General features: G+C 38.9%; 1 protein-coding gene across 13 annotated transcripts in view; it reads left to right on the top strand.

The window, feature by feature from the left end:
* The window catches only part of LOC121642654 (protocadherin gamma-C5-like), a 324465-nt gene that overhangs the window by 113405 nt on the left and 198758 nt on the right, over positions 1–12302 (top strand). Inside the window, exon 1 of one of the 13 annotated variants that reach the window (XM_041989433.1) lies at positions 6260–8830. The exons of 11 other annotated variants lie outside the window; for them this stretch is intronic. In XM_041989433.1, coding sequence (XP_041845367.1) covers positions 6398–8830 — 2433 coding nt within the window. In that variant the 5' untranslated portion in view covers positions 6260–6397. Of the gene's footprint in view, positions 1–6259; positions 8831–9501; positions 12048–12302 lie in introns of those variants that run through there. One more of the 13 variants, XM_041989431.1, reaches the window with a different exon arrangement.

The following is a 12302-nucleotide window of genomic DNA, read 5'->3' as shown; positions in this document are numbered from 1 at the left end:
AAGACTAGGCCTGTCGCGATAAGCAATAAGTCAATTAATTGAACGATAAGAAAATAAGAGCACGATAAGTTTGCCGGCCGCGATAATTTTTTTTCGTCCCCCCTTTACCATAGACTGTGTATGACAATAGGTTTCACTATGGATTATTTCGACTAAACGCTCTGGTTTCTTGCGGAGTGATCTCTCTAGTGTCACACTTGACTGCAGCATGTTGCAGCACGAGCCGGTAAGCCGCATTTGTTTTGCACGGCTGCCAACACGCAATGGCCGTGAGACTTGCGTATTTAAGTGGCTTCTCACGCTCTCGCGCTAAACCTCCGATTCTCATGCTGAAATATGTAAATAATAGATGCAAGCATCTCCTCTTTTATTGTTTCGCTGCTTCCCAAATGTAAGCAGAACACACACATTCTAGTTTACGACGTCAGTACAAAGCCCCCACTTCCTGGTCTACCGTAATAACCCCTGTAATCCGCAGGCACATTACGCAAATAGAATCAGCCTATATACTACCGTATATGACAAAATACACATTAAGAGCAATGCCGGCTAATAGAGAGGTTTGGGAGGATTCCCAGTGGGCCGCATAACTTTTGGGCCGGTGTCCCGGCGTATGTGAATGTGGTATCCCAGCTAACTGCTGGGTTGTAGTTACTTATAAGGCCAACAGAGGGCAGAATGACTTTGTTTCACAAGCAGTAGATTTTGAAGAGCAGAAGAAGAACACGGGTTTTTGTTCGATGTAAAGTGCTGAAGTTTGGTTCGTCATTAAAACCGGCATGCTTGTCTACTTGTCTGGAGTTTATTTGAAGATGCAACAGTGAAAAAGGCGCTTTTATTTATTTAGTTTATTGACCTTTGAAAATGTGTACTTGCATTATTACGGCATAGGTCACTATATTAGTTGAGAATGGTCTCAAAATGACACATCTGCGCAATATTATCGTTTATCGCGATAATTTCTGAGAAAATTTATCGTACAGCTAAATTTGTTATCGTGACAGGCCTAAGAAAGACTGAAAATAATGTGACCAAAGGGACATGTTAATCCAAGGTGTGTCCACTAATAAGAATCATAGGTGTCTACAATCTTGTAATCAGTCAGTGGGCCTATATATAGGGCTACAGGTGTGCTGTTTGGTGACATGGTGTGTACCACACTCAACATTGACGAGAGGAAGCAAAGGAAATATCTGCTACTGTGTAATAGATGCTTCTTTCCAAAAGCCAGCATTATGAAAAAAAACAAAACAAAAAAAAAACAAACAAAATAAAAAAAAAACAATAAAGAAAAGAAGAGAAAACAAAACAAAAAAAAAACTCTGCTCTCTGAAACATTAAGGATAAATCATGCATTTATTAATGTGACAAAAGCTTTTTAAAACACTCTCAATAGCTCTGCAGTTTAAAGTTTGATTATACTTAGTATGAGAGAATTCTTGGTCCGGATCAAAATTGACCCCGATTATATGAATGAACAGTATGTAAGTGTTAAGTGTGACCCGACTGCCCATCTCTGTTCTCTGGGGTGTTTTAAACCATCTAAAGCATAAAATACCTTTGTGAGTTGGAACACAGTGTTATCACTGCTGAAAAAGGAAATTGTACATGCAAAATTTCTTTTCTTTCTTTCTTTCTTTCTTTCTTTCTTTCTTTCTTTCTTTCTTTCTTTGAAAGAATATCCCTTTTAAGGTATCATTTAGAAAAAGAAAAACATTTTAATACAAACTAAATACTAAGGTGAAAAACAAAAAGGAAGAAATTACTGTATCAGTTCTGCTGTAAGGTTATTGGTTACAGTCTTATAAATTATTAAAACATGCATTTTTCTGTGTCACATTAAGTGTCTGTGAATATCCATTCATGTCATTATGTGGTAAACAGGTAAAGCAGTTCTGAATTCATGCTTGTTAATGTTTGTGTTATAGCTGCAGGCCCATTTGTGTTTCTTATTTCAACCATAGCAGGGGGAGGAGAGGAAAACGCTGTGTTTAATGTTTGCTTATTGCTATATAGGTCACAGGAGCAATGTTCTAAATACTGTGGCTGGCAGTACTGAAAATATGTCAGCTTCACTTGTTCTTATTAATACAAGCTCCACAATTTCCCCAGTGTTTTGAAATGTGGATAGTTTTGTCTTACAGAAGTAACCTTTGGAAAGTACTGAAAAAAAAAAACAAGAGGATTGATGCATTGATATAACATAAAAAATGGCTTTTTTAGCAGTAACTTTCATTTGCACACCTTTTCAGACAATATATGGTATTTCCACATATAACTGCATATTTATCAGATTTCTTGACTTAATTTTTTTCTTCTGTTTCATTATTTAATTAGTTTTATTTTTTCTTTGGGCTCATATTTGGTTGTTATATTTTTGACACTGAATTTGGAAATGTGGTTACAAACTATATTTAATACTTGCAGGTATTTGTTGATCTGGTACAATCAATTGTATGATATTTCACACCAACACACCCACATACGCATACACACTCATATATATATATATATATATATATATATATATATATATATATATATATATATATATATATATATATATATATGCATGTATGTGTGTGTGTGTGTGGTTATATGTATGTGCAAATGTATTATGCAATACAAATGAATACTAACTGTTTTTTTTCTGTTTTCTCTTATTTTTCCTTGGTGCTCTTAATGGATGGAACTCATTTTGAACCAGCAGGTAAGATAATTTCCCTTTCTCCTTCATTTTCAAACAAAACACTTCATTACAATCACTATATTCAGTTCCTACAATCAACATTACATACGTCTCCCATTCTAGTCTATGCATTTTTTCTCTTTTTTTTTTTTTTTTACTGTAGAGTAACTGTTTTACCACCAGCTATATAACATTATGAGTGTTTATCAAATCAGCCCCAAAATGACGTTATTTGTCAAATCTGAAGTGTTGGATGTGCCAGTATTGTAACATGCAGCTGCCTTTCTGCAAAAATTGTGTGCAGTGTGATTCCTCCTGAGGCTCTGTACCACATGAATATTAATAACCCTAGCTGCTGCTGTGCAGCCTGAATAATGCACAATCATGATGCACAGAATGTTGTGCTCTTCAGAAACTGACATGTGAAACTGTTCCATGACCCATCAACAGACAATCACATCATACTTGTGCCCATTTGTTTATGACAGAAAAAGGAAATACACTGCAGTGGAAATGATCAGCAATGATTCAATGCCTGTGGATAAGTGTTGTAGTGGTTTTCATGTTGATTTCACTGCTCAAATGTAGGTCACTGGACTCATCAGTTAGATTAGAAGGAGGGAGTAGATTATCTATTTATGTCTCTATCTGTTATTTATCCATCTGTCTCTTTACAGACAGACTGCTGTGTGTTCTTTTACAGCAAGTTCACATCACATTCACATATTAGTTCTTTATCTGTCTTGCTTATGAAATAATTCATTTTAATTCATTATATTTTGGGTTTTTGATTATCATCGTTACCATTTAGAACCAGCTTAATTGATGAAGTGTGGTTGCTATCAGCCACTTCTTGAGCAGCATAACATTTATTTATTTATTTGTATTGAAGGTGGGTTGACGTCAGAACTACAAGTTTACTGAATAACGGTGTACAAAGAAAACTAATCATAATGGGGATTTAATAATCCAAGTAGTCTTTTGCAACGTCCTTTGATTAAATAGATTAGACTCTACTACTCAATTCTGTTCTATGAGGGCCGCATTCAGCAGGTTTTCACTGTATTCCTGTTTCAACACACCTGCTTCAATTAAATGGACCTGACAGCCTATCAAGTTCATTAAGATGACTCATTAATTTGACTCAGGTGTGTTGGAGCAGGTATGCATCGAAAACCTGCTAGATTGCGGCCCTCGTAGAACCAAATTGTGTAGCCCTGGATTAGGCAGTGAACACAGTAGAGCAATGATGCATACTCTGAAGAAATTGGTGTTGGTGGTGCTGCACCCTAAACAAACCAATTGTGTAATGTCAGCTGTATCAAACCACCACCTGTTTTTGAGGAGAAGGCGTCAATATGTAAATTTATTAATATCCTAAATATTGTCTTTATATGGATTTAAAGACCATACAAATTTAGTTGCAGTACATTTTGGATGGGCTTTGCCTCCAGTTTGTGTAATCATGTTATTCTTGAGGGTATTATTGGTAAGAAATTGATCATTTGAAGAGCAGAGACATTCTGCTGGACTGGAAAATCATCAGTTTGCTTTTCTACCTTTTTGCTGCGGTCAGTGGGTAAATTCACTATTCTAAACCTAGGGAGATAAGGAAAGGACTATTGATGGGAGACATTGCAAAGACATAGGTTTGGATGTCAGAAGGCTGGTGTCTGGTAGGGGTCGACTGGTTATACACCACGAACTTCAATACGGCGCACTGATCCAGAACAAAAGACACATCGCTGTTCATGAAAGGATTGACAGAGAGAAAATGTGTGCTAAGAAGTCACTATGCAGCTTTAGTCTAGAAATTGTCCTCAAAGATCCTTTGGAAGTGTTTTCCATTGGTCGAAATAGAAGATGTAAACAATAATGCTCCTGCTTTTCCCAAAAAGAAAATTAATTTGGAAATTAGCGAATTGACGTGCAGTGGGACTGAATTCTTGCTTGATAACGCAGCTGATCCTGACGTAGGAACAAACTTACTACAGAAATACTCAACAATTTGCACTCTCACAACATACTTGATTAGATGGAGACAAATATAGCCGAAATGATGATTGGTACTGGTTTGGACCATGAGGTGTCAGGGACAGTGAAAAACGTATCTGTTCTGAACGCAAATGACAACATACCTGTTTTCACACAATGTTTGTACAAAGCCTCTGTTTTAGAAAAAATTTTCCAATAATCAGTTATTGTTACAGTTACTGCGGTGGAAGCAGACAAAGGGTACAATGGTAACGTTACATATTAACTTAGACACTTTAGAAGATTAGTCCCTTGTCTTTTCGAAATGAATGCACACACTAGAGAGATTAAACTAACTCATGAATTTGATTACGAGATTTCACGACAGATATGATATGCGTCCACGACCAGAATGACAACCCCACTCAGGTGTTTTATCCAGTCCAGACTGGTGGGTCTGTGGTAGCTGAAATGGTTCCTCGTTCAGCAGATGTGGGTTATCTGGTTTTCTTCCTCTTCATCATGCGTTTAATGGTTGTCATATCAGTGAATAGATGGGGACAGTCTCGCATCCTGTACCACTCCAACCTCCCTGTGATTCCATATTACCCACCCTACTTTGGGAACTAGGACTCTTCCACACAGGTACAATTATGATGTACACAGGACTCCTGACTCCAGAAAGAATAACTATAAGTTTGTTAGAGCTGGAAATCAGAACATCTTGATAATGGACCCCAGTTCTACAGAAACGATGCAGAATACAAAATTAAAAGAGCATCCGGGAAGAACTCCTCTATAGAGTCAGACCGTCAGTGTTGCAGCACTTTCGCTGTCCATGGTGCTGAAGTTCTGACTTAAGCTTGTTACATACTCTGTGAGAAGCGAGAACATTGTTTTTTCTAGAGCCCCACAAGAAGAAAGTTCTGCTCGGCTAATGTCTTGAGAACAAGCCACAAGCTGTCCCCATTTGCTTCTTGTGAAATATGTAACAGCTTTTTTTGCGTCTATTTTTATAAGATGTCGTTATAGTTAGTTGATGAAGACATAAGTTGAAGTATTGGAAAAATAAAATAAAATTGTGTTTTATGAATCAAACTCTTTTTTTCCTCCTTTTTGAAAAAGTAAACTATTATGAGGCTGTTTGTCTTTAGAGAATAGAAGGCATTTTAGAACTCCGTAGTTTTTTATTAATTTTAACGGGAGATCATATTCAGGACAATAAGTTTACACCGATGTGCCCATTCTCTCTCTCTCTCTCTCTCTCTCTCTCTCTCTCTCTCTCTCTCTCTCTCTCTCTCTCTCTCTCTCTGTCTGTCTCTTGTAATGGAACAGAGCCCCATCAAGGTCTTTATTAATTTATCAAAATGTAATTAGTTCAAGAGGACGATCTTTACCGTAGCCTACTATTGACAAGTTATCACTCTGAACATCATCCGAAGCATTAAACTACTGGTATTTGTTGTCTGATCATAAGAAATCCTTATTTTAGCCTCTAAGAGACGCTGTTGGCTGGTAAATCAGTTATGTGCTGCATTTTCAGACAGAGCTTACCAACCTCTTTGCTGCATTTGACTTCGGCAGCTGGCCTGTGTTTCGTTTCACCCGCTGGCTCATCGAATACAAGCATTTTTTTATATTTTTCACACCCATCTGAGTTATATGTTTACGTTTTTCCTGCTTAGCTGAAATATTAATTGTATCGCCAGATTTGTTTAGAAATATTGTTTTCACATGGAATTTGAAGAACAGCGCCAACACAGAGGAGCGAAGTGGAGAATACAAATGGCGTTGAGGCTATTTATTTTTCAAATTTTTTTTATTTTTCAATCAGAGGCACAGATCCGGTACTCGATCCCAGAGGAGTTGAAAACAGATACCCTGGTTGGCAACATTGCACAAGACCTAGGTTTGGATTTAAAAAGGCTTCGCACTGGTCGGGCTCGAATAGTGACTGGAGAAAACATCCAGTACATCCAGCTAAAGACAGACAAAGGAACTTTGCTTGTGAAGGAGAGAATCGACCGGGAGCAGCTCTGTGGAGATGCTACACCGTGTAGTTTTGCTTTTGAGATTCTTTTGGAAAAACCGATGGAGTTGCATCCTGTAACGATAGAAGTGTTGGACGTAAACGACAACGCTCCCACTTTTCAAAACAGCCACTTGGAATTTAATATAAGCGAATCCGCAGCGCTCGGTTCACGTTTTGTTTTAGAGAGTGCGGACGACGCTGATGTTGGGCAAAACGGTCTGCAGGACTACATTTTAACTCCAAATGAACATTTTGTTTTAAAGCAATATGTTAATGCTGACGGAAGTAAGTATGCTGAAATGGTGCTTCAAAAACAATTAGACAGAGAAACACAGCCACGCCTGTCTCTGAAACTATTGGCTGTGGACGGTGGCAATCCACAGAAGTCTGGTACAGTAAATATAGATGTCATCATCCTCGATGTCAATGATAATGCTCCTGTATTTAACCAATCAGTGTATAAGGCCACAGTTATTGAAAATGCACCAAGAGGCACTTATGTTGTTACTTTGAATGCAACCGACATAGATAGTGGCTCAAACGGTCAAATTACCTATCATTTTTCAAAGTCCAAAGCAGGAATAGGAGATTTCTTTGAGATAGATAATTTTTCAGGGAGACTATATGTGACGAAAGAAATTGATTTTGAAAAAGAAAAAAAAGTAGAGTTCTGGGTTGAAGCTAAAGATCAAGGAGGTCTAACAGATAAAAGCAAGATTGAAATTGAAGTTATTGATATAAATGATAACTCTCCGGTCATTAACGTTATGTCTTTCACCAGTCCTGTATCAGAAGACTCCCCCATTGGTACCACTGTTGGTATCATTAATGTTAAAGACATTGATTCGGGTGAAAACGGACAAGTTAGTTGCAAGATCGATGGTAATTTTCCTTTTAAAATTAAATCTAATGTTAGAAATTACTATGCATTGATAACGGATGCTGAATTAGATCGTGAAATTTTACCGGAGTGTAACATTACTGTTGTTGCCTCAGACATGGGAACGCCTGTCCTCTCAACCAAAAGAACGTTTAATTTAAAGATTTCAGATGTGAACGACAATCCCCCAGTTTTTCCACAAAATATTTACAGCGCTTTCATTGAGGAAAACAATCTTCCCGGAGTTTCTATAATAACTGTTAAGGCTAAAGACCCTGATGAAAATCAAAACGCTCGAGTTTCCTATATTTTGGACGACTGCGAGTTAAGTGGGTCTCCAATATCGAAGTATATTTCTGTTCATGCAGAAAACGGCGAAGTTTGTGCAGTTCGCTCATTTGATTATGAGCAAATCAAAGAAGTCGTGTTCATTGTCAAAGCGCAGGATGGAGGATCTCCTCCACTCAGCAGTAACGTAACCGTGAAAATACTGATTCATGACAAGAACGATAACCCTCCTCAGATTTTGTACCCAGTCCAGACTGGTGGCTCTGTGGTGGCTGAAATCGTGCCTCGTTCAGCAGATGTGGGTTATCTGGTCACTAAAGTGGTGGCTGTTGATGTGGACTCTGGACAGAATGCCTGGCTCTCCTATAAACTACAGAAATCCACAGACAGGGCGCTGTTTGAAGTGGGATTACAGAATGGAGAAATAAGAACTATCCGCCAAGTGACTGATAAAGATGCTGTCAAACAAAGACTGACTGTTATCGTGGAGGACAACGGACAGCCCTCTCGTTCAGCTACAGTCATTGTTAACGTGGCGGTGGCGGACAGCTTCCCTGAAGTGCTGTCAGAGTTCACAGACTTCACACACGACAAGGAGTACAATGACAACCTGACTTTTTACTTGGTGTTGGCTCTGGTTGTAGTTTCCTTCCTCTTCATCACGTGTTTGGTGGTTATTATATCAGTGAAAATCTACAGATGGAGACAGTCTCGCATCCTGTACCACTCCAACCTCCCTGTGATTCCATATTATCCTCCACGTTACTCAGACACTATGGGAACAGGAACTCTTCCACACGTGTACAATTACGAGGTGTGCAGGACTACTGACTCCAGAAAGAGTGACTGTAAGTTCGGCGTGGCTGGTAGTCAGAACGTGCTGATAATGGACCCCAGTTATACAGGAACGATGCAGCGGATTCAGAATGAGAAGAGCATCCTGGATGAACCAGACTCTCCTCTAGAGGTGAGTCAGATAATTTTCCTTCGTTCTTTTGTCATTATTTGTCTTTGTGCTTTTCAGATGGCTTAACAGTGTGCTCTAACTTCTTAAAACCATATTCGCAGTTCGTTGCACTTTTACTGAATTTCATATAGCTACTTCAGGGAAATGTATTACTTTTTCAATCCTTTGGTTAAATTATGGAGTACTTTTAACCACTTACAGCGCCTTAAATATTTTATGGACCTTTAAAAAGACATTTGAAGTTTTCAGGCGTGTTTATTTCCAATGAAGAAACTTGTTTTATTTTCCTCCTCCAAGGCAAAAGTAATTTTTTCGGTGGGCTTAGCCTCCATCTGATTGTGAATTAGATTTGAATTGGGATTTAATCATTTTGCTAATTGTATTGGTGGAAGAGTTGCTTTCTCTTCCACCAAGCAGCTTTAATTAACAAATAAGTGGATATATTCGAAGTAACGCCAAATTACAGGAAAAGAAAAGTTTTATGAATTCCACCCTTTAGACTCTAAGCGACGCTGTTGGGCAACAAAATATTTTCTGTGTTTTGTCGTCACCCAGTTGATCCCTGACTGAGTTTTATTCACTGCAGAACGGCTTCTTCATTCGGACAATGAACTGCGAGCTAACGCAGCAGTATTTGCTTTTTAGAGGCTGAGGACGTCTTTTATTCTGACGAATAAATATATGTAGTCTACTCAGACCGGTTTTACAGATACATTTAAACAATATAAATAAAAAAGGATCCTGAGTTTCTATCTTTTTTTCGGGGATAGCCACTATGAGACGTGTCAGCAACACCTTTTTAAGATGGCGATTATTTCATGGACTTCAACGGCAAGTAGGACTGCTTGTGTTTCTCCTTCATTCCGTTAACATGGTAGGTGGACAGATCCGCTACTCTATTCCAGAAGAGATGAAGAAAGGATCTGTCATCGGTAACGTAGCGCAAGATCTTGACTTGGATCTGACAAGACTCCGCTCTGGTCGAGCCCGGATCGCGGCAGGAGAAAATGTTCAGTACACAGAGCTTAAAGCAGACAAAGGGACTCTAGTCGTGAATGAGAGAATAGACCGAGAGGAGCTTTGTGGAGACACAACGCCGTGCAGCTTCAGCTTTGAGGTGATTTTGGAAAACCCTATCGAACTCCACAGAATAACTGTTGAGGTTATGGATATAAATGACCACGCTCCTGTCTTTCCAAACAACGATAAAGCAATTAATTTTGAAATGAGTGAATTAGCTGCGCCAGGAGTACATTTTCCATTGCAAAGTGCAGAAGATCTTGATGTAGGTCAAAACGCGCTGCAAAATTATATTTTGACACCAAATGACAATTTCATATTGAAGCAACATGCCAATCCCGACGGAACTAAATATGTTGAATTGGTGCTACAGAAGCCTTTAGACAGAGAGCAACATTCTCATTTGTCTTTAAAATTAATCGCAGTTGACGGAGGGACACCACAGAAATCCGGTACAGTAAATATAAATGTGACTGTTCTTGATGCCAACGACAATATTCCAATTTTTAACCAGTCAGTATATAAAGCGTCTGTGATGGAAGACATCACGAAAGGTACTGCTGTTATTACTGTAAATGCCACGGACGCCGACAGTGGCTCAAACGGACTAATTACCTACAGTTTGTCTAAAATGAAAGGGAGTGCTGTAGATATATTCAGTATTGACGAAACCATTGGCACTATTTCGGTATCTGGGGTCATAGATTTTGAAAAAGAAAGAAAATATGAACTCAGAGTGGAGGCAAAGGATCACGGTGGACTAATTGGAACCAGTAAAGTTATAATCGAGGTTCTTGATGTCAATGACAATGCCCCGATAATAAACGTGATGTCATTTTCGAGCCCAGTACCTGAAGATGCCCCTCCTGGTACAACTGTAGCTGTTTTCAATGTAAAGGATGCAGATTTTGATAGAAATGGGCAAATCAAATGTTCTATAGATGACAAACTCCCTTTTCAAATTAAGTCATCTCTTACAAATTATTACAATTTAGTCTCAGATAAACAGTTTGATAGAGAGTCCATCTTAGAATATAACATTACAATAACAGCCACAGATTTTGGGTCACCTCCTCTATCTAGTTCAACAAATTTACACATTAAAATATCTGATGTTAACGACAATGCGCCTTTATTTGGTAAAAACAGCTACTTTGCATACCTCACAGAAAACAATTCCCCTGGACTTTCCATAATTGCTGTCAGTGCGCAGGACTCTGACTGGAATCAAAATGCCAGAATATCATACTTTTTAGAGGACACACGTGTCAGTGGCAATCCGGTTTCCACTTATGTGTCCTTAAACTCTGAAAGTGGAATTCTTAGTGCAGTTCGCTCGTTTGATTATGAGCAAATTAAGCAACTTCAGCTAGTAGTCAAGGCACAGGATGGAGGCTCTCCTCCACTCAGCAGCAATGTGACTGTGAAAATACTGATCCAGGACCAGAACGATAACCCTCCTCAGGTTCTGTACCCAGTCCAGACTGGTGGCTCAATGGTGGCTGAAATTGTGCCTCGTTCAGCAGATGTGGGTTATCTGGTCACTAAAGTGGTGGCTGTTGATGTGGACTCTGGACAGAATGCCTGGCTCTCCTATAAACTCCAGAAATCCACAGACAGGGCGCTGTTTGAAGTGGGATTACAGAATGGAGAAATAAGAACTATCCGCCAAGTGACTGATAAAGATGCTGTCAAACAAAGACTGACTGTTATCGTGGAGGACAACGGACAGCCCTCTCGTTCAGCTACAGTCATTGTTAACGTGGCGGTGGCGGACAGCTTCCCTGAAGTGCTGTCAGAGTTCACTGATTTCACACACGACAAGGAGTACAATGACAACCTGACTTTTTACTTGGTGTTGGCTCTGGCTGTAGTTTCCTTCCTCTTCATCACGTGTTTGGTGGTTATTATATCAGTGAAAATCTACAGATGGAGACAGTCTCGCATCCTGTACCACTCCAACCTCCCTGTGATTCCATATTATCCTCCACGTTACTCAGACACTATGGGAACAGGAACTCTTCCACACGTGTACAATTACGAGGTGTGCAGGACTACTGACTCCAGAAAGAGTGACTGTAAGTTTGGCAGAGCTGGTAGTCAGAACGTGCTGATAATGGATCCCAGTTTTACAGGAACGATGCAGAGGATTCAGAATGAGAAGAGCATCCTGGATGAGCCAGACTCTCCTGTTGAGGTTAGTTGAACATATTTTACTTCAAATAATTTTGTTTTTTATACTCGCCAAGATTAAATCGTCGTGAACCAGCATCCTATTTTCAGCACCATGGACAGTGTTTCTGTTTGCCTTAACCCATTGAATTGGTTTTGTATTATTTTCATGTAAATGAAAAAGAATATAATATCATACAAGAAAACACACACACACACACACACACACACACACACATATATATATATATATATATATATATATATATATATATATATA

The sequence above is a fragment of the Melanotaenia boesemani genome, chromosome 7, assembly GCF_017639745.1.
Source record: "Melanotaenia boesemani isolate fMelBoe1 chromosome 7, fMelBoe1.pri, whole genome shotgun sequence".
Classification (NCBI taxonomy): Eukaryota; Metazoa; Chordata; class Actinopteri; order Atheriniformes; family Melanotaeniidae; genus Melanotaenia; species Melanotaenia boesemani.
This window is presented reverse-complemented; position numbering and strand designations above follow the sequence as displayed.